A 24,768-nucleotide genomic window follows, 5' to 3' on the forward strand; every position below is an offset into this window, starting at 1 on the left:
TTACTGATAACGGAAAACGGTATATCTATTTATATAATACTAATAGTTACACCTTAATCTAAATTTAGTGTGATTTTGCCAAGACACGAGTCATGGCTTTAGCAAATTTATGCTTGTGTACTTTAATATTAATTTCCATCTCTCAAATATGTGTTGGGGTGAGTATTTTTTAATGTTAAGTGTTACGCCTTAGATTATAAATCAAATAACTGGACTCGTTAAATTGCATTATTTGTTATATGTTCCTTGTCTGAAGTTTCTGTAACTACAAGATTTAAAATGATGTGATTTGCCTTTCTAATTCTTAATAAAATAGGTATTGATTTTATAAAAACCTCAATAAAACGAAATTTTTTTAACTAAGAGAATTAATTATTCACTTTCACAATTTGAGCAAAGGAAGGTTGAATAAAAGTTATGAATAATCTGAGAAAATGGTATAAATGTAATTCCGTTGACCTGTTAGCGATGCACTATCAAAAAGAGCGATTTATATATATAACAATTTTTCTTCGAAACTTCTGAACAACTTGCGAATGGGTATGTAGACGCCAAGTAGCGCTTGCGTACTTTTATTCACTGGTTAGTATAAAACATATAGGCCACGCCATTTTTGCTTTCCAGTTTGTGCTTCTGCCTTTCTTAAATACAATGATGACCGCCATATAGCGCGAAAATAGGACTAGGTGGCCAAAGCGCATACTTTTAGAAATAAATTTGCGAAGAATTGCTTCATCAGTAATATGCTGCCAGATTAGAATAGATAAAATTAATTTTAGACAGGATCACTACAGGTACACCGCACTCATTTTGCAGAATTATTACTAGAAGATCCTCAGAGGAAACAAGCTGTAGAAATAGCTACCTCCGTTATAATATTAGTTGTAACTCTTGGAAGTAGGGTGTTGTATTTTGATGCCACGAAATGGTTTGCTTTCATGTAGATTCCTGCGAACACCATAAGTCAGAAATATCTATTTAACGTTGCTTTCTATCTATTTGCGTGTACAAATTTTCTTCATCTAGCTATATCCATTTTTCTGCTGTATTCTGTAATGATACAGCGAGTAAAACAGTATTGCTACCTGGGAACTATTATAAACGAACAGTGAAGCAATGTACAGGAAATAAAGTGCCGCATAGGAAAGGCAAGAACGGTCTTTAACAAAATGAGCGCCATCTTCCAAAGTCACAACATATCCCTAGATACAAAAATGAGACATTTGAGATGCTATGTTTTCTATGTGTTGTTGTACGGGGTGGAGGCATGGACGCTTACAGACACCACTATTAAAAAACTTGAAGCATTTGAGATGTGGCTTTATAGAAGAATGCTGATAATATCATCGACAGCAAGGATCACGAACAAGGAAGTTCTAGAAAAAATGAAGAAGGAACCAGAGATTGTGTTTACGATCAAACGCATAAAATTGCAATATCTGGGACACGTTATGAGAAATCAGCACCGTTACACCCTGCTGCAGTTTATATTGCAAGGTAAAGTCAAAGGTACGCGAGGACCCGGTAGAAGAAGAATATCATGGCTGCGGAATTTAAGAACATGGTTTAAGAAAACCTCAACGGAGCTGTTTCGAGCCGCAGCGAACAAGGTCATGATTGCCAATATGATTTCCAACATCCGAAACGGATAGGAACCAGAAGAAGAAGAAGATTCTATAATGAGCAACAATTTTTTTTCAGAAATTAGCACAGCCATATATATATATATATATATATATATATATATATATATATATATATATATATATATATATATATATAGATATATTATATATGGATATATTATATATGGATATATATATATATATATATATATATATATATATATAGTATATATAGATATATATATATATATATATATATATATATATATATATATATATATATATATATATATATACATTTAAGACAGATTAACTGGGATACACTCTTACTCTATATACGTTTTGCTATTGCAATTGCTAATAAAAGTATTTTATGTAACACTACACTTGACTATTATATATATATATATATATATATATATATATATACCTACGAGTATATATTTTAAAAAACAAATTACTTTTTGTCTGTGCAAATAACACTCATTGTTTACTTATTGATAATACTTGAGAAATAAAATCAATAATGATAAATTATATACTTATTTGAAAATAGATAAAAATACTTTGATAACATTTGTTAACAATACATATAATTATGTATATTATAGTGTATTAATTGTTTAACTTACAATGGGCTATATCTCACGAACAAAAGCTGATATCGAAAAATTCTTGAAACTGTTTCTAGGATAGTAAGGTGGAACTAAAATGACGTAAAAGAGAACTCACCCCCATCAACCCCCTTTACCCCACCCACCACAACCAAAAAAGTTTAAATTGCAAACCGCTACTTATGATACATCATTGAAAAGACTATAAAAATGCTATCCAATGGTATAAATAATAATTATACAGGGTGAAGCAATAATTGTGAAACTATGCCTTAAATAGAAAATTTACTGAGGCTTTTGTTGATTCTGTTGATGACCCTGTATAATTATTGTTTAATAATGTTTAAATATGATGTAGATTCCAGTCCTACTCTCACAGATTCATATAAAGGTTCATTCATTTTAAGGCCATTCTCATTTATCGAACGTTCCTGGAGCAATCTTACTAATTCTGAATGATTAACACAATCGAACGCTTTCTGGTAATCTATAAAGCATAGGAAGACATCTTTTTGCTGATCTCTGCATTTCTGAAGTAGGACAGTTAAGCTATAAAGTGCTTCTCTTGTGCCAAATCGTTGTCTGAAACCGAACTGTGTGGGGCTAATGTCTCTTTCACATCTGTTGTATATTCTTGTGTGAATTATCTTTAAGAATAGTTTTAGGACCTGGTTCAATAAGCATGGAATTGGTCCCAACTATTAGCGTTTGGCTTTTTTGAGATTGGTATAAAGGTTGATTGAAGCCAATCCTGTGGTATTTGACTGGACCCATAAATGTCATTAAAAAGATCTGCCAAGGCGTCTATATTGTCTTCACTCAACATTGATAGAACCTCTATGTATATGTAGTCTGGGCCTCGTGCTTTTCCCCATTTGTTCTGTTTGATTACCCTTACAACTTCTGACTTCAATATTTTGGGGGAGGGTTCACTTTTATATTCACTTTCAGAGTTTCTTCTAGTGTTGTCTGAGTATAGTTGCTGTGTGTAGTTTCTACAATATTGAAGTAGATCCTTGGGATCAGTAATTAATTTATTGTCCTTCACAATACTGTTAAAACTGCAAGGTTTTGTATGACCTGTCACTTCTTTAACGAGTTTATGTATGTTAAAGTGGTCATGTTTTCTTCCATTCCTCCATTTTTGCACACGTTTTCCTCCAAGATTACTGAATGAAGCATCCCAAATTGAAGTCCTTGGAAATTTTGTTGACGCACTTGACTTGACGTGTTAATGCAACCTACTGCATAAACACGTCAAGTACCTATCTGCAATGACAGATCTTTCACACGAGTCGGTTAGAAAGGTGTTAAAATTATATAAGTTTCATCCATACAAAACACAAATTCTTCAAGAACTAGGCGATGATGATCCAGACCGACGAATTGAGTTTTGTGAACTTATGACTGAAAGAATTCGCGTTGAACCGAGAATGTTAAAAAATATTTTTTCACTGATGAATGTACTTTTATGCTAAATGCTAATGTAAATAAACAACACTGTCGGTACTGGAGCGATGCGAACCCGCATCGATTCAGAGAAGGTCACATTCAATATCCTGAAAAATATAATGTTTGGGCGGGAATCTTACGCGATGTTATAATTGGCCCCTTGTTCATACCAGGCAATTTAAGTCAAGACATTTATCTCGATATGCTGGAAAACACCATTGAACCTTTAATTGTGCATGAATTAGAGAACCAAAGGATGATCAAGGCAACCTAGCTCTAGACGAAGATTTGCTGCACTTCCAACAAGATGGAGCACCTCCTCACTGATTGTATCTCAGGAACCACTGCTTGTAATTCAACTTTTTTTCTTTTAGAAGAAGTATCTTGCCGGATCATTCCAACACCGTTTTCTAAATTTAACTTAAGCTAATAGTTACCGAGATATTCTATTTGTTTATTATCCTGAAGCTATTTTCTTGTGACATTTTAAAGTAATTACCATTTAAATGGGAATAAGCCACAATTAAAGGTTAAAGTAAGTTTATTGACATTTCAATTTCCACTTCGGAAATCGTTCTCTACGTATTAGGAGAACTTTGGACGTGGAAATTGAAACGTCAATAAACTTAATTTAGTTTTTAATTGTGGCTTATTCCCATTTAAATAGTAATTATTCTATTTGTTTGTAAGCCAAAAAATTATTTATAATTTTAAAACATTCGTGAGGCCGCCCAAATAATCCGATTTTAATTCTATAAAAAACATTAGATAGGTGGAGTGCTTCTTTATATGTAAAATTGGTAAATTTTTTATGGTCTATTCTTTGTTGTGCAAAATTTTAAAGAATTTTAAATTTATAAAAATTTAGATTACTAAATTATTATGTAAAATCTACTAAATCGAGTCTAATAAAATTTGGTGGACTATTTTATTATACTATAAAGATTTTTTAGGCGAATGATGAAGGAAAGTCGAAAAAAACGATATTTTTAGTAATTTAGTATTTTAGTATTTTAATTTTTTTATTAATATTCCCGACCTATTTGAGAAGGAAGATAGGTCAATTATTATTACTGATATTATCACAAAGTTTTTTCTGCAAAATCAGAATGTCACCTCTCACATCCAAATACAGACTTTTTCCACAGATGCGCCCTGGTATAGCTAGAAAACCTGGCTCTTGGGGATCTTTTGTATCTATAAAATTCGCAATCTACTTCTGTACACATAGGCCATAGTCCTCGTTCATTCTGTAGTGTATCGTAGTTTTGTTGATTCTTGTTATTTTTGGATCCTTCATCAAGCTCGGACCTCATCCAATACTTCCTTAAACATCGATTAGTGCAGATTTAACAGGAGTGGAGAAACAAGACAATTCTTTCTCGTCTAATCCATATTCCGTATATCTTCCGATGATGTTTGAATATTTGGACTGTTGCCTTCCGTAATTGTGTTGGTAAACAGCATATTTATCTAAGATTGATTTAGAATACAATTTACTTTACATATGGGATATAATTTATATATTGATCTAATTGCCTTTTAATGTTTTAGGACTACAGAGCAGCTGTGGTGGAGTATCAGCCAGTAGAATTAACTGATGCAAATATTACTATGGAAAGAAACATTAAGGAATATCGTTCATTTATAGAGCAAGCAAAGGTAATATAAACTAACTTTTAGTCATGCAATTACTACTTTTCAATACAAGTTTTTATTAGTTTTTAATCGGCGAATCACCTAAAGCAATTTGCGTTTAATTTGCTCATTCGGAATCGACATTAAAACTATACACACACACACACACACACACATATATATATATATATATATATATATATATATATATATATATATATATATATATATATATATATATATATATTGTTATGATATGTAAAATCGAGAAAAATATTGGTTTGTTTAAAAATATTTCAAAGTTCAAAAACATTAAAATAATTCAGATAAGTAGGATAATATCCAACAAACATTTTGAAGAAGGAAAGTTATTAAATGCTTGGATTACCTGTACTAAACAAAATGTAAGCTTTGCATAAATTATTTCTTTGTTATACTTGAGTGACCCGCATAATTTTAAGTGAAATCCAAAGACAATTGAACGGGGTTTTCCAAAATACATTAATGCAGTGATTAGAGACAAATAGAAGAGATTTTAGAAAGAGGTTTTTGTTAGTTTTTAAGAATTATAGAAAATATTATTTGTAAATAAGTTTTAGGAAATTTTATAATTATAGGTAAAAATTTGTTTGTTATCGAAATGAAAAAATGGGGGAATTGTGACGAGTTTTGATTGGCGGAGATTGAAAAAGGTGGGATAAGTATGTAGGAAAAAGTTTAGCGAGATTGAGGAGAGAGAAAGGATAATCAGTTGGTTTTCCAAGTCTGTAAGACGAACAGTGATTGTTCTCTGGTGGTTCCCAAGAAGTAGCAAGCAGTAGTGTTGAATGTTAGTGAGTTTTTGTGGAGTTAGTGTATCTGACAGAAGCTGAAGCAGCAAAATATTGTAAGTCATATTTTCCTACTTATATTCCAAGAGTCACTGTTCAGGCCAACGAGAGATTCAGTTTATCGTAAAGAGAAGATATTCCAAGAGTCATTTTTCACTCGGGCCAACGAGAGATTCAGTTTATCGAGAGGAGAAAGGCTATCATAATTTGAATGATTGTTGCTTTTGAAGGAGATCATTAAGGACGATATACTTGCAACAATCTGTTGTAAGATTGCTGATTACATAGGGAGCGGTTGAGAGGAGATAATACAGTCTACAAGGAACAAGGATTTGGACCACTCATCATCAGAGAGAGATATTTTTGTTTTCTGCAGTTTTTTTCTTTTATTGATAACACAATTTTTACACGTAATTTAGAAAGGATATAAATATTTTGATTAGGAGAGTTAGAATAGTTTGGGATTTTGAGTTTTCAATTAATATTGTTTGTACCATTAATTTTGATTGTTCACGTACGGAGAACAAAATTTTGAGAATCCTTATATGAGATTTGTTTATTGAAAACTTTTGAGTGTGAATTATTTCATTATTTTTATTTCAATATATAGTGTTAGATCATATGTGTTTTTTATTATTCCGGTATTCTCTGGACCTTACCTTTCACATGTAATAGCATAGATATTGAAGCACGAATTTAACCCTGAGATAAAAGAATTAAAAATTGTGATAGAGTCATAATCATATCATTTAAATAATTTTAATTAATCAAAAAAATTAATTAGCTAATTATTGCTTGGCGCACCAAGACTTTAAATATCACAATAATATATATATATATATATATATATATATATATATATATATATATATATATATATATATATATATAGTCAGTACATATATATATATATACATATATATATATATATATATATATATATATATATATATATATATATATTATAGTTTTGAGTTTCTTGAACCGTACTATATTGAATATAAAATTAGTATTTCTTTGGTTTAGGTTCATTGAATTATATTAAATTTTGGAAATGTAAAATAGAAATTGGAGGCTACTGGAAACGGCAGAGATGAGAGTACTGTGAAGAAAGAAGTGAAGACATTGGAAAAAAATGTAACGTACAGTGTATAAATGAATAGATACAAAATAGAAAAAAATAATGAAATAAGCGCATAAGCAGAATGCAGGGAACCCGTGTCGTCAAAATAGCAAGAGATGCGTCACAAATCGGCAGAAGACGTATCGGACGACCGCGCAAAAGATGGAGTGACAACCTTCCATAGAGGTATTAATCCACCAATGAACAAGCAGAATTGCTTACAAAGAGGAAGAAGAAGAAGAAGAGTTCACAAGAATCCGTGTGATGAACCTTTGTCCTGTTAGAGTCCCGTCAATAACCACCAATTCCGTGCATCCACCTGCCATATTATCTGCCCAAAACATAACACTGCCACAAGCGAGAGGAAGTAGGGACGGACATGTGCTAGTTGTGCAGCTCTTGTTGCCTCTCGCCAAACACGAATTTGCCGGCTATCACTAAACAGATTCTGGACTCATCTGAAAAAAGCACAAACTTCCAAAACTATTGAGGGAGCTGTATGTGTTCTTAAGCCCACTGAAGGTGGTGCAAAATATGTCTAGGCTGTAGCTGAGGAACTCTTATTGGTGACTCCTCAAACTTGACTCTAAAACTTTTCATCTTATTGTAGCCAACGATACTCTGACTTCTGTAGCATGCCTGATGTCTCTTTGAAGGGCTGGTAACAAAACAAAATAAAAATATAAAATACTGAAAAGTACAAATCTTTCTGAGAATTTTTTATATTAAATGTAAAAGATTTAACTCAATGGCCAGTCATAATATGAATACAGGGTGAAATGCCATAATTTATGACAATATTTAATAAATACATTATCTACAATTTTTAAAATCTTAATATTTCATCAATGGTTGTACATAGGATTCCGGTAATAACTATGTTAAACTAAAATTTTGTCGAATATTAAAATATAACATAAAATGTCTGCATTAAATCCTCCATTATACATTAAAAGCAAAATTGTAAATACCGATGTGATCATAAACCATCAGAGAGATATTACTGAATCAACTATTAGTATACTGCGATTTTGCTTAGATTAATATTATGTCAGTCTGCTTTAAATTTAACACTAAGTTATGTCTTCACACTTTGTATCCACATCCAAATTCAAGGGATAGAAAGATATGCGCTTATTTGATGCCTACTGCTCCACTATTTCTATTTCCAATTGTCCAATATTGTCCAGACAATTTAATTTGTAATTATTTTAACCAAATTTGTATCTCTTTTAGAAAGATGGAGTTCTGATAATAGTCTTTCCCGAGTATGGATTAACAGGTTATAATCCTAACGTGACGGCATATGCACTTGAAATTCCCGATGTAGGAATTAAACCCAATCACACCAACGGTTTGGTAAGTATAATAATATCATAATATCCATATGATTTTTACATTTTTAATTCTATCGATAAAGTAAAATATTTTCATAATTTGCTATATACAGAGTTTACGTGTGTAGTAAAACGGGGCTTTAGAGAAAAATCCGAAATATTATTATGATGTTTTTTTTTAACTATTTTTGTAGTAATTCGTATTTAAAAACCTATCGAAGTAAGTTGTTAGTTTAAGCCAGATTTTCAATAAAGTTCTTTGTAATTAACTTGCTAAACGTAGGCCTCCCGTACATTAATCCACCTATTTTTTATCTTAAGCTTCTTGCATCAAATTTGTGGTGATTCGCTTTATATCATCCCTCCATCTAGTCGGTGGTCATCCTCTGTTTCGATATGTCTCTTGTCTTGGACGCCATTCCAGAATATTTCTGGTCTATCTATCATCCGTCAATATGGCAACATCGTCCTGTCGAAGCCCATTTAGTTACGGCTATTTTTTCAACTGCATCCGTGACTCCTGTTCTTCTTCTTATTTCTAGATTTGGTACTTTATCTTTGGTTACTGTGTAACTCTTATTTTATTTACTGTTCCTTTTGCCAGAGTTAGTGTTTCCGCATCATATGTAAGGACCGGTAAACCATATTGGTTAAAAACCTTTCTTTTTAAACCAAATGGAGTATTAGACTTAAAAATGTTGTTCAATCTACCAGAGGCAGCTCATGTGAGACCTATCCTTTGTTGTATTTCAGTTGTCTGAATATCTCGGCCTAAGCGAATCTCATGCCTTACATATTTTTAAGCTATTACTTCGTCGATACTATTATGGCTTTCAATCTAAATTTTATCGCTGACTACAAGGTTGATCATAATTGTTTTTGACGCTTTATAGAGCGTTTCCATCATTCATTTTTGTAGCTTTATCAACTCTATTAGTTATTACAATGATGTCATCGGTAAATCTTAGGTGGTTCAGATCCTCTCCATTTATATTAATTCCCATATTATCCTCTCGGTCCATTCGCTTGAACATATATTCAAGTACAGCTGTATTCAAGTGATGTATACGATTAAAAGGAGAAAGTTAGAATATCTCGGACACATAATGCAAAACAGCACAACAACTTGTAAATACAGATTATAAAGTAATCCTTTAAGGCAAAGTATTCGGAAAGCGAGGAATTGGGAGAAGAAGAATATCATGGATAAAAAACCTGAGGAAATGGTTCTCCACAACAACAACTAATCTATTTAAAGCATCCGTTCATAAAATAATTATAGCCAGAATTATCGCCAATTTTCGAAACAAATAGGTACCAAAAGAAGAAGAGAACTAATTTCGAGGAGATAGTATCACCCTGTCTAATTCCAAGTTCTATTCGAAACTCTTTGGTATCTTGACAAGCTGTACCAATTTCATAGATATTCTTAATCAAGGCAATATATCGGTAGTCGATGTGGCAGTCAGCCAATGCTCGAAGCATTTTATGATGATCTATAGTATTAAACGCCTTTTCATATTCTGCAAATATAAGGAAGATAGGCTTGTTGTATTCTGTGCATTTTTCTATTAGCGTTTTAATAACTAGTAGATGTTCATTTGTTCCGTATCTGGAGTCGAACCCAGCCTGTTTGAAAGGTTGATATTATTTAGTTTGTTCACAAGCCGTTTTGTTATTTTCTTCATGAATAGATTGTATGCGTGGGAAAGCAAACTAATATGTCTGTAAAATTAAAAAGACAGTCAAGATCGAAACTATTTTACGGATTTAATATGTCTGTATTTCTTTAGGTCTGAAATGTCACCTTTTTATGCATTATGGTTATTATTGCATTTTGCCATTGGAAGGGTGTTACGTCTCTTGTCAAACAAACATTGAACATCTTTTTCAACACATTTATTAACGTTTCTCCCCTTTCTTTGATTTATTCTATGACTATCCCAGCTTGTCTAGGTGATTTATTGTTTTTCATCTTCGAGAGAGCTCCTTTTGTTTTCCCTCTTATGATATCTGGGATGTCTTATGAGCCCACACTTTTGGTATTTGACTTTGATTAGGAAGTTCTTCACGTTTATACAATTCTGAGCAAAAATCTTAAGTAATTTTTAAAATATCTTCATTCTTTGGTTTAGTTTCTTCCTTTTTATTTACAAGTTTGCAAATATTTTTCCTTTAGTCATTTCTCGGCGCAGAACTTTTAAACTTTTATTTTTATCAATGGTTTGAGCCATGTGTTCAGTGTTGCAATTCCCGACATCTTCTCGAATTGATTTTTAGATATATTTGTTTAACTGTCTATGTATTACAAAATTATCTGTGTATTTGTCTTTCAATTCTCTTCTTCTGTTTATAAGAATTTTAGTAGCTTGTGTGAGTTTATCCTTTTTTTCCTTTTTCCTTTGTTTGCCACCTATAATATGTCTCATTCATTTTTATTTAGATGTTCTACTTCTTTAAGTTCTGAAGTTATAAGATTATAATAAGCTACTCTATCTTCTTTTGATTTCGATTTTTTAGAATGCTCTTCTGTTATCATTGCTCTTCTCTCTCTTCTAATGTTGATCAATATTTTTGCTGTAACCAACCGATTGTCACTTCCAACAGTGATTTTATTAATTACTGGACATCTTGGAATGGAATAGCTGTGCTGAGATCTTTCTATACCATGCTCTCAGGTTAGCAAGCCAGGATATTCTTCTTCGCCCTGGAGTTCTTTTCCCTTCATATATACCTATATATTTACATAAATATATATATATATATATATATACATATATGTATATATAATTTTAATACCTTTACGTACATCATGGTTACTTACTGAAATTTAAATTTTAACAAAATTTATTTTAGATATTAGAAAAACTTACCGACTTGGCACAAAGCTTCGAAATGTATGTTGTATTAAATTTATTAGAAAAGAAAACCAATACCAACAATAAAACTTTTTACTACAGTACAAACTTAGCATTTAATCCCCAAGGAGAGATTGTTGCAAAGTGAGTATATATTCATTTTCCGTTTTCATAATATTATTATATAATATCATGGTAACCTTAGATTTAAGTTTAAGATTTGACTTTATTTTATATATTTATAACAAAGTATTTTATTCTAAAATATGTGGAAACAGAACAAAAAATGAAAATCGAAACGTAATACATTTTATATCAGCTCTCTCATTCTTCCCAAAAACCTCGTAACAGACCTTTATTTTCTTTCAAATATGCATAGCCTTATAATTCGTTTTTGAATTTTGTGGCATTAATAGTAGTGGCATTCAAATAACCATTACACTTTTGTGATTTGTTGACAGGAAATGTCGTGTATTCAGTACACACGAACTTGTATTATTACGGTAGGTCCTTCATTAAGACGATCACATACAAACATTCGACAGGGTTAAATGGTAACACTTATGGCAGATACTAAAAGAAGTGGGCGTACCACAACACTTAATTTTGCTTAAACCTGAACTATACGAACACTACTGGAAGAGTTAAAGTCCTTGACACACGCACAAACGAATTTCATTCAGAACAAGGTATCAGACAAAAATGTATACTGTCTCCACAATTATTTAATATATATGGTGAGCAGATTATGAGAAAAGCACTTAAAAAATAGGAAAAGAGCCTCTCAATAAATGACCGAAAAATAAAAAACCTACGTTTTCAAAAATCACGTAGATTCTTGAACCAATAATTCTACCTTTGGTCAACAGATTTTCTTCCTTGAATCTTTCCCTGTATTATGAGTCTGAAAATTTCATATTTTGGTCCCTTTATCACGTGGTCTAGGTATTCCAGTTTTCTGGTTTGTATAGTGATGATTAATTCTGTTTCTTGACCAACCCTCTCCAGTATTTCTTTATTTATAATTCTATCAGTTCATGATATTTTTATTACTCTAGGGTATAACCAGAGTTCGAAAGCCTTAATTTTATTTAAATTGCATTTTTTTAATGATCAAGTCTCAGCGCCATATAATAATAATGAAAATATATAACATCGAGTGGTACGTGGACTGATTTTCAAATTAGGATTACTGTAGGTTAGAAGTGGCTTCATTCGTATAAATGCTGGTCTGGCGCTGTTCGCCTGTTTATTTCTGCAGTATGATCATTGGTTTCATTGATCAAAAGTCCCAAGTACTAATATTTTTGTACTATCTACTTCTACTATGTATACTATCACGTTACCTTCTTCTTGCAGTACCGTCTCCTATCGGTTGGCTACCATCACAGCAATCTTTAGTTTGTTGACTGCAGCTCTGAACAACTGTATTGAACTGCACCCATACCACTCCCTTAAATTTCGCAACCAGGAAATCCTCCTACGTCCCACATTTCTCTTTCCCGACATTTTTCCTTGGATTATGAGTCTAAGCAGAGAGTACTTTTCTCCTCTCATTATGTGGCCCAGGTATTCCAGTTTTTTCGTTTGTATGGTTTTTATGACTTCGCATTTCTTCCCCATCTTCAGCAGAACATCTTGATTTGTTACTATTTCTGTCCATGGTATTTTCCACATTCTCCTGTAACACCACATCTCGAATGCCTCAATGTTTTTGATGTTTATCACGTTACCATTAATTGTCAATATATGGTGCATATTTTGTAGATTTTTTATAATTAGCATATATTTCGTCTTTTAGTGTTTATAGTAATTCACATCTCAACACCATTTATACTTTGGTTTAGATGTTGTAGATCTTCATACTCGTTGCAACGATCAGAGTGTCATCTGCATATCGTAAGGTGTTAATACATTTTCCATTAACGGCAACTCCCGCTTTGATATTATTGAGCATGTTTTTGAAAATTTTTTCACAATATAAGTTAAACAAAAGTGGAGAGAAAACGCATCCTTGTCTAACTCCTCAACAGATATTTCTGGTTTTTCGATACTCGGTTATATTGGTTATTTTTATTAACCACTTAATTAAATAGTAATAACTTAAGGCGGTATCGTGAACCTCTTAAAACTAAAGACTTAACTTTATCGCAAAAAATTTATTCAAGCATATTACTTTCAGACAATTTTGTATGGAACTAAGAAAAATAAATATTTAAATTAATTAATAACTAATTAATAAATAATTAAAAAAAAATTAATTGATTTTTGCAACCTGTTTATAAAAGTCCTCAAAATATTAAAAAAAAATAGTTTCAATTAATAGATCTCTTTTGGTTTTTATTCTGATAATTAGCCTCTCCTGTAAATTTAAATATTAAATTTTACACAAAGATGCCAGCCTACAATTTCGGGTCGATGTATGTTATAATGGTCTTTTTAGGCCTTCTATCAGGATGATTAGGTTTAAGTCCTCTATCTATTTGTACAGTTAGTCTAACTTTTGTCTTGCATAAGTACCGAAATTTTCTTTAACAACCAATTAGAATAAATTATTAGTGTAATATTTACTACAATTGTCAAACTATTAATACAATTTATAATTTGATTATACACTGACATTTAATATGTTCTTTGTTCATTTCGATGTTATTTAATTTTATTTTAATTTAATTTTTAGATCACGAAAAACACATCTTTTTGACGAATCAAATTTGACGGCTGGAAATCCTTCCGAAAATACTAATACTTTTGAAACTGTATTTGGTGTTACATTTCAATTATTTTCCACCTACGATTTGATTTGGGTAAAACCCAATTCCAACGTTAAGGATATCGTTTATCCATCATCTTGGATCTCGACTTTACCTTTCTATCACTGTAAGTAGATCTATAGATTATAAAAATAGATATATATTTTAATATTACAATATATATATATATGTTCAGATAAGTTTCCGCGGTCAGATAAATGAAAATTACTGAGTTCTCGGGAAGAACCGCGTTGAGAATTTAAATATTCTATATATATATATATATATATATATATATATATATATATATATATATATATATATATATGGCGTAGGAGCACAATTCGTTAACACCCTTGTTTGAATCGGTATCAATAGAGTGTCATAATGTCATTTCCGCATCCCTGCTTCGTCAGGCACTCTGGTTGACACACAATCAGAACAATCAGAAGTTACAGGTGGTGTGACTGTTTCGGAAAAGCTCTTGTGCTCTGTGTTTGCAGTGTAGGTTCTGAACTAATTTGTGAAGTGAACAATTATTAATTATTGGTTTCTGATCCTGTTCTATTAACGTTTATACCTTTATCGTGGGCAGGTTATCGATTTCTATTCTTCGTTCACAAATTGTTGAGAGCACGAAATATGCCCCAAACTCATAAAACGGTCGTAAATCATAGGCGTTCCTAAGGTGTTTATTCATTAAATAATAATATAATGTTTTAATACTGTTATATATAATATTGATAATATTTTAATACTAATATATTTAGCAAAAAAACAATTAAAACTTTCACGACTAATGTTGGTTATTATATTATATTAATAAAAATAAGAATTTAACCATTAACAATTTTGTAAATTAGAATACCTTATCTCTTTGGATATTTCAATACTAATCTTCGCGTTTAATCACTTTACTAGAAAACCTGGAATTCATATCCGAAGGTACTATTCGTTGCAAGAAAATTAAGATGGAATTCCCCAGATTTTTAATAATATAATTATATTCGAAACTTAACTTGAAAGGGTGAAGTTATTACGAACGAAAACAATTTTTTTGTTTAGTACGTTTTTGATCGCATGTAATTTACGGCTCGTCGGTGTTTCCGCGTCTACGGCAGTAATTAGCGTCTCGAATATTTCTTTTGCGAATTATATGCAGTGCGTGAGTGATTTTTTATTCCATATACCTACGTACATATACGTACCTTTCGCTCGTTCTCGTTTTGTTGGATTGTTTGTGATGGCTTCATCATCAACATCATTAAGTTTTACACCGGTACTGTTGCGTACAGTCAGTAAGTCTGTCTATTCACCAAGAGAGAAGACTATTGTCCTAAAAGTTCACGATGCTCTGGTTTCTCAGAATCCCACAAACACTGTTCGCAACATAGTCGAAAGTTGTGCCAACATGACTGGCGTAGGAGAGTCAACTTTATGTAGGTTCCTATCAGAAAGAAAAAAACACGGTATAGCTAACCTAAACAAAAACGAACACTTAAAGAGAGGGAAAAAGCCTATTGAAATTGATGAATTTGCCAAAAATGGCATTCGAAGGAAAATTCATGGATTTTTTTTCAAAAAAGAAATTCCAAACCTAAACAAAATTTTACAAGAAGTTAGAGACGACCCGGATTTGCCTCATATCGGACGAACTAAATTGTGGCAAGTTTTAAAAGAATTAAATTTCCGGTGGGAGAAATCAGACCGAAAATCACTTTTGATTGACCGGGAGGAGAAGATGATGTTGGAGAAGAAATTATCTAAGATTCATACGAAAATTCCGGGCTGAAGAAAGGCCCATCTTCTACCAGGATGAAACGTGGGTAAACTCAGGTCATACTCTAAAAAAAATTTGGTCAGATAAAAATATATTAAGCTCCAGGCAAGCCTTTATGGAAGGTTGGTCTACTGGTATCTCCCCACCTTCTGGTAAAGGCAGTAGATTAATAATTTCTCACATTGGCAGTGAAAAAGGATTTGTTAAGCATGGTTTGTTGGAATTTCATTCCAAAAGCACAAAAGACTATCACGAGGAGATGACAGCTGATGTTTTCGAAGAGTATTTTGAGCAAATGTAGTATTAGATAATACACCTTATCGTTCACGACTAGTAGAAAGACTTCTAACGAATGCGTGGAAGAAACAGGATATTCTTGACTGGCTGCGGAATAAGTATCTGCCTTACGAAGATGGAATGGTAAAAGCAAAACTTTTAAAAATTGCCCGGCAACACAAATCTAAGTTCAAGAAATACGTAGTTGACAAAATGGCGGAAAGGCGAAACATCACAGTCTTTAGACTTCCACTCTACCACTGCGAAATAAATCCAATTGAACTCATTTGAGCACAAATGAAAAGTTATGTGGCTAGAAAAAATACGTCATATAAAATACAAGTTGTACGTGAATTGTTATACGAGTCTTTATAACATATTACAAAACAAAACTGGAAAGATGCAGTAAGACATGTAATATAAGAAGAACAAAAAAATGTGGGATCTTGATAACATAATTGATGCGACCGTAGAGATTATTAACCTAATTATTAACCCTCAAGACGACTCGGATTCCGAAGTTGATCCTATTTATTTTAAATTTGAATAGTTTTCTAATCGTAATTATATAAGGTAAGTAATAGTAGTTGTAATCGTAAGGTATTAAAGGGGAAAGGCGCAAAATGTCGCCTGTCAAAATGTTCAATGTGTTTTAAATGTATCCATTTTTTTTTTCAAATCCTGAGAAAACTAAAAAGCATTTTTGAAAAATTTAAAAGCAGAATGAAATATTTTTTAGAATAAATAAAAAGTTTCTTTTGCATGCAATATTTTCAATTAAAAATTATACTATATTTTCTCTTTTATTTTCACCCCTGTTACATAACATATTAAAATAAACACTGTAGAAGTTTTCAGGGACTTTCTGCCCTGAGTAATAATGTAATCTTTCATTCTGCGTTTAAATTTTTCAAAAATATTTATTAGTTTTCTCCGGATTCGAAAATAATGGATACATTTAAAACACATTGTAAATTTTGCCAGGCAACATTTGGCGCCTTTTTCCCTAATTAAATAAATGTATCTTTTACAAATGGCAAGAAACTTTTTATTTTTGAATAAAATAAATAAGTTTTATAAATTAATAGTTCAAATAAATGTTTCAATCATAATACTCTACGACACTGGTCGTTCATATCTAACCATTCAAAATACCCCCGTAATAGGATTATAAGGTATTGTATTCCTTCAGATATAAGGTGGGTTAGTCGAAAACGTCTTAAACCGTCAGTTTTAGGTTGGTTTTTACTATTATATCGTATTACTTATCCTCTCTGTATTTCAGTTTTCTAATTAGGGTTAAACTTGTAGTGAGCTATCAACAAATTGTGAACCGGGTATAGTCTTAGTTTATTTAAATCTACATCTTTATTTGTGTGTTGTTAAGATTGAGTGTCTTCTACAAAATAATTTGGTTCTCAATGGATTTGTGGTCATTGTTGTGTTACGTCAGTTATAATGTCTTCTGTAGTCACTGTGCTATTTATTATTGAAGTGAAGTTATTATGTCAATAAAGTTAAGATAGCGAATATGGTAGCCAACATGATATCCAACGATCGATAACGGTCATGGAACTAGAAGAAGAAGAATGAAGTTATTATTTTTTTGAGGACAGTTTGAGGAAATATTGTCAATATTTTTACAAATATAATAGGAGTGTTGGTTTAAAGACATAAACATTCTATAGTTTGTATTGTCATGATAAATTAACAGGGATTCAGGAAGTATTAGGAAGTTCAAATTCGGGACTAGATGTGCCAATTCTAAGGAATGATATGGGAGACATAAGATTAACACCTAGTTTCTGTAGTTTTGTTTCTAGAATATTATGTGGAATTGTTGGGCATACATTGGATAATATTAGTGATTCACTAGGAGTAATTAATCTTCTTCCTTGTTTTATTTGATTGATTATAATGATGTATTAGGAAGTTGAAATTTGAGACCAGCTGTGCCAATTCTAAGGAATGATATGGAAGACATAAGTTTAATACCTAGTTTCTGTAGTTCTGTTTCTAGAATATTATGTGGAATTGTTGGGCATACATTGGATAATATTAGTCATTCACTAGGAGTAATTAATCTTCTTTCTTGTTTTATTTGATTGATTACAATGATTTTTTCTTGATGAATATTGATAAATTTGTCAACTAATTTTTCTTTAGAGAAATAAATTCAAATTCTATTATTAACTATACGTGAAGAGAACATTGTATCTTTTGAAGATATAACTGATCCCAGAGATACAAGATAATCTTCTAATTTTACATTTTCTAATGAACTGAATACAGTAGCTTGCTTTCTGGATGGAAAATTAAGAGTACTGGTTACTGATGAGTACTTTTTTCTAGGTGTTGGTGGTGAAATACAGCTCATTTCGTGAGCTAATTCGGAATTAATATTATCCATTTAAATAAACTTTGAAACTAGTCATTAGATCTGATTGCGGTCCTGTTTCAAAACTATAACGAGACAATTAAGCTGGTGTAAAAACAAAAAAGATAAGAAATTCTTGTTTTTATTTAAAATATTCGGTGGTTTTTTTTTGTTGTCGAAAGATATTTTGTTATTACTGATAATTATTGATGTATAATATCTGACTTACAGAGCCTCTAATAACTCCTAGTCAGGAACTTTACCAACTCACTCTTGCAATTTTTAAACGGGTATATTTAACTTAAAATTAACTTAACTTAAGAGTCGATATTTTCCTACTATACTGGTTAACTTCCAGGTCAGGATCCTTTAAGGCGTGTATTTTTTTCGAATCTTATAATGATTCCGTGTGTGTTGTTTTGTTTTTTCCTATATTATCATCGTCATCAGCCGTTTTAAGTCCACTTCTGGACATAGGCCTCCCGCAAATAATTCCAATGCATTCTATCTTGAGCACCCTGAATCCAGTTGTGCTGAATGCGCTTGATGTCATCTGATCACCTTGTTGAAGGACGTCCTCGATTACGATAAGCATCGTGTCTAGGTCTGCATTCCAGAATTTTCTTCGTCCACCTTCCATTTTTTAATCTGGCTACATGCCCCGTCCAGTTCCGTTTCAATGTTGTAATCCTTTGAACTGCGTCAGTAACACCAGTTTTTCTCCTAATTATAGGTAGGCTTTTTTTACATAATATCTACTTACTTTTTTAATCAAGATGTTTTCTTTCTGTTAAGATATGTTAATGTTCGTCATTGTCCTCTTTCCGATATCTTCTATTATATGAATTTAAAAATTATTCCTTACTATTCGATTTTCTCTTGGGTCGAGTCGAGTTTTTGTTGTAGTTTATGTTCATTCTCAATTTAGGTAATAGGAAACTTAAGAGACTTCAGTTTATTAAGAACTGAATAAATTAATAAACACATAATTTTTACTGATTAATTCACACAAATAATTCGACCTCCTGTATCTCCTCAATAAAAATGGATAGCTCATAAGCACACCACTCAAACATTTCGTTTAAAAAAGTTATGCTGCTACCTGTTTTTATGTTCTAATAAATAAATAATTAATACGTTTTCTTAATTTGTAGCTCTGTCAATTCAACACGGATATGCTGAGGCGAACAAAGTAAATCTTTTGGCGGCAAATTTGAATAATCCATCTGTGGCACTTGGAGGTAGTGGTATATTTGGATCAAATGGTACCGCTTACCAATACTACATTTCAGGAAAAACTGCTTCAAAATTGTTAACAGCTACTGTTGTTAATACTGTCTACAATGCTTCAGCTACTAGACACTTTACGCAGAATAAATTCTTTAAGGTAAAGCAAGTTTATTTTACCTATTTTCTCTTTCCGAATTTTGGCGGCACCATAGTATTTTCAATAAACTTCGTCAGTAAATCCGTCTTTTTTAAAGTATGATACTATGATATTGAAATACGTAAAAATTCGACAATTTTTTGAACTGTGAAAACTGTAGTTGTCTAAGTGTGATGACAGATTAGGCAGTTTTGAAGGAGTCATTTATTGCGGCGGTTTTTATGAGCCTGTGACACTTGGAATGTTTAGAAATTTTCTTGACGTATCTTTGTTAAATTCAGTTGCAATCTCCCTACAGTGTCGATCGAGTGTGCATCCTTTTACAAGGGGTGCCATTTTCTAACTTCTTTTGTCATTTTTAACTGCCCAGTAGTGACTGTTTCGCCAATTAAAAATTCCGCGTCTGATAAATGTTGCTTCATCGGGTGAACATAAAATAAAATATCTATCAACATTATGTTTACTCAAAATACTTTGAGAGAACTGTAACATTTGTAGAAGATCTTTTGGAAGCAAATTTTAAACAGGAGTGAAGTGATAGGTATGTAACGGTGTTTGAACATTTTAATAATAGGCGAATGAGTTCTACTCTAACCAAAATTTCATGTTCTTGAGATTAGGTGCGATTTATTTCGGTCAACCACCTCGATTTTTAGCGCGAAATCCCCGGTTTGACCTAAACGATGTAATGAATTTTAAAAAGTTTTGTGATTTGGTTGCTTTCTGTCTGCATGTAGCAATCCAAAACATCGTGCATCTGGCTGCCGAACAACCGCAAACATTTTCTTACACGTATACACAAATCAGGTTACGACAGCTTACAAAAAGTGCAGCAATATACTAGACTGTCAGTTCAAAAATGTCTCTTACAAGAAATGGTATTTACGAACAAAAATTATCTGAGAGTCCAAATGACATTTTACAAAAATGAATTAATATTTGAAATCCCATTTTAGGACTCATGTTTAAAGTATTCCTAAACAAGAGTACCAATACTACATAAAAATAATGTTTGCGTCATATTTTCTAATTAAAATCCCAAAAAATATTGTCAAAAAAGTTTCGACCCAATTTCATCATCAGGAATGATGCTGTAATGTTTTGCAACCCATATAAACAAGAATTTATAAATATACACTATAATTGTTACCAAAGAATGAAAAAAATTTAAATTTAACACAGTGTATATTATAAATATTATTTGCTTAAACGTAAACAAATTATCCAAGTATGAACGTCCTGCTCTGAATTCACATTGTTGTTTTGTTTCTCTATAGCGATATTCGTCTTAAATTAATTCTTATATTACTTTTGCATACATCCTGCTGAACATTGGTGTTACTGTAATGCCTCTATAGTTATCGCATATGATATTATCTTCTTTTTAATGTATTTTTAATATATTGTTTGTTAAAAATATCTTTTATCATATTTTTCTTGTGTTATCAACACACACGTTTAATTTTTTTCCTGATAAATATTGTTTTTGTAGATATATCAATTTTGTTTTGTTTTATTTTTATTTTGTTTTTTGATTCTTTCTTTTATTATTTTATTGTTTTTGTTTATTTTACACTTTTAATTGAAATGGTAAATAGCTATTCGCTAATGTCAAATTCATTTTGATAGCTGATCTGATATCTATCAGTACAAGGATATTTAAGCGGGTTTAAACCTATTTTTACCCACTTATATCATTTGTACTCGTTAAATTTTATACAACTATTTTTTACATAAATTATTATAATATTCCAATGTTTACAGGGTGGTCTTGGAAGCTTTGACTTTGATGATGATAAACCAGAAATTCTAAATTACAAAAGTAATAGAATATTTGAAAACAAAAAATATGCAACGAAAACGCTAGATCTTTCCCAACATAATATTCAAGAAAAAATATGCCACAGATCTTTCTGCTGTCAATTTAACATAAATGTAACAACAAATTCCAGCGCGGATATATATAAGTAAGTATTGTTTAGTGATATTTTAAAGTATTTTTATATTTTGGATTCGTATAGTATGACATATACTTAATATACCTATTTGCTATTATTGTTATTAAATTCAATGTTTCGAACAATAGATCTATGTATAAAGCAACGATCTAAGCGAACTGTTGATAGGATATAAAAAAATAGAATGCGGAGCCAGGAGCTAATAGAACAAGAAATTATAAAGTCAAGAGATTACCTTCCTATGAGGAAGCAATTTATTATAAGAGAACAGAAGCAATACTCGGGATGGAATCATTCTGAAACTAAACCTAAATAAACCAGCTATATGAAAAATATGAAAAACCTCAAGGACTGAGAAGAAACCCATCCCTTCAATACACGGAGAAAACGGGATAATATAAAAGATTAAAGAAAAAACGGAATCGATGAAAAACTTTCTCGAGGACCCTTCAGAATGGATGATCGTCAAGACGAAGATATTAACATGATAGTAGAAGTAGAATATAGTCACAGACGACTTTCTGCAGACCCAGGAATAACTCACACTTCCCCAGAAGGCATCAAAAGAATAATAAAATATACTAAGCCAAAAGTCACCAGGGCCACAAACAGGGCACTAAGGAATCTGCCTAGAAAAAGATAGTATATATAACATCAATTATAAATGCAATATTCAGCCTAAGATTACCAAAGAGATATAAGGAATCTGAAGTAATAATGTTGTTAAAAGCTGTAAAAAGGCATTTTCCTTTAAAATTATAGATACAGTAAGGACACGCCATGCCTTCTGTCCTCGTGCTTGACTAAATTTAGGGGTCAGTCTGAAACTGGAGTAACTGGGCCTGGGTGCAACTCCTAGGGTTTAAAGTTGCAAAATAGGGTGAGAAATAAGAACATGAAATAGCCCCATAATAGGTAAGAAGTTCCAAATAGGACTAGACTGTATCGGTTAAATAAATGAATCACAATGAATCACATGAATCACAAAAACTAGAAATAAATATAAAAAAGAAACCAAAAAAATGCAAACAAAGTTTAGATTACATATAGTTTTCTTATCTATACTACAACTACAGATCGCGATACCTGTACATCGAGTTCGCGTAACGACAGACGCGAGCTCGGTGGTCAGACTCACGGCAGCTAACTGGCGAGGAAACCAAAATTTATTTTGCCAAATAGACAGCTAATCAAATGGCACATACAACCCTAAACAAAGCCCTGAACGACCTTCATCGTTATCCCGTAGGCCGGCCACACATGCAGAGAAGATATGCAAAAGATGCAAATTATGCGTCAGAGGACTTGGAAAATAGAAAAAAATTTGGTAAAAATTGGAACTCTTACCAATTAACTGCAGTTTCCAAGGAATTGAAGTTGTTTGCATCTGAAGGACAAGCGGGTTTCTTAGTCATTTTTTGCTTCGTCATTAGGTACTGTCTTCCGTATCATTGGCTTTGGTTATAATGTCCTTACCCTCAAGGACTTGATTCACGATTTCGGCAACAATTTAAATGCTGACGGTATTAATTAGGGCAATGTTTGGAGTACCACTGCTTCATATACGGTAGCAATGGTGTCTTCCTCTGTACTTTCGGCGTTTGTCACTTTTTGTCTTTCGCTTGAAGCTGGAGGCGTCAGCCAGAAATTTTTCCGCGCGTTTTGCAAGTTGTTTTTAGTGAAAGTCTCCTATGCATCAGGTAGCATGTAAATTGAGTCCTTTAGATTGAGATTTTTTACAAATTTCCCTACATTTTCTTTAACTCTCTTAGCTCACAAGAGCTGTCGAAGCATTTGTTTTCTATTTTTCATTTTTTTATAACACTCTGGTCACATTTGGTGCAAGAAACATTATTTGCATCTTGTCATCAATTTTATATAAAACTTCAAGGCTCTGGTGTGCAGTTGACAACTTAGCGCAAAACATTAAAATATGCTTGGCTGGCCACGACCCGAATTTGCGACGCTCAGAATTTTTGACGTCCGAACTAAATAAATTGTTAGCTGAATATTTCAGTCTAGTTATCACTGCAATTTATTATTTTTCTTTCTTTATATTTCACGTCATTTACTTTAGTTCGCTTCAAAGAAAACAATAAAGGTTCAGCTGCATACCGTTGAAAGTTAAATAATTTGTTACACAAACTGTACTACAATTTTTATTTAAAATATGTTATGTTTATAATTATTACATTCTCATGCATATTAATAGATTTTAATAAGTTGGAAATTTTTTTAGATTGGTTGCTTACAATGGCCCAATAGATATTTACGGAACCCACAAGAAAAACCAAAAGGTTTGCTCCATTGTAGCTTGTGAGACTTCAGATGATAGTACTTGCGGCAGCAGCACAGTAGATCCTAATACAAAGTTCAGTAATATTTTGGTTGAAAGTACAGTTGCTAATACCAACAGCTTTATACCATTGACGCTAACTACTAAATTAGTACCAATATTTAACACAACGTTTGATTCAACAGCAGTCAAAAATGACAGAAAACTAACCCTTTTCAGTGAATTAGAAACCGGCAGTGTCCTTGCTTTTGGTATTGTAGAGACCAGTATTAGTGGTAGTACCACGGTTACATTTAGTTTTGCTCTAATGGGTGTTATATTCTTGCGTTATATTCTTTTTTAGATTAAAGTAATTATTTTTTAATATGGCCAAATTGTCAGTTCTTAGATAAGGATTTGTAATAAAATTATGTACAATTGTAAACAACACCAAATACATCTAATTATACAATATATGAAATATA

At 31.8% G+C, this 24,768-nt stretch overlaps 1 protein-coding gene across 1 annotated transcript; it reads left to right on the plus strand.

Moving 5' to 3' along the window:
* On the plus strand, positions 1–24,768 carry LOC140434470 (pantetheinase-like). The gene is made up of 8 exons (XM_072522767.1): positions 1–158; positions 5,246–5,353; positions 8,519–8,641; positions 11,476–11,621; positions 14,158–14,357; positions 19,818–20,050; positions 21,815–22,017; positions 24,248–24,768. Exons 1-8 carry the CDS (start codon positions 93–95, stop codon positions 24,645–24,647), a joined length of 1,479 nt encoding a protein of 492 aa, XP_072378868.1. The 5' UTR covers positions 1–92; the 3' UTR covers positions 24,648–24,768.

This window comes from Diabrotica undecimpunctata, chromosome 2 (assembly GCF_040954645.1).
Source record: "Diabrotica undecimpunctata isolate CICGRU chromosome 2, icDiaUnde3, whole genome shotgun sequence".
Taxonomy (NCBI): Eukaryota; Metazoa; Arthropoda; class Insecta; order Coleoptera; family Chrysomelidae; genus Diabrotica; species Diabrotica undecimpunctata.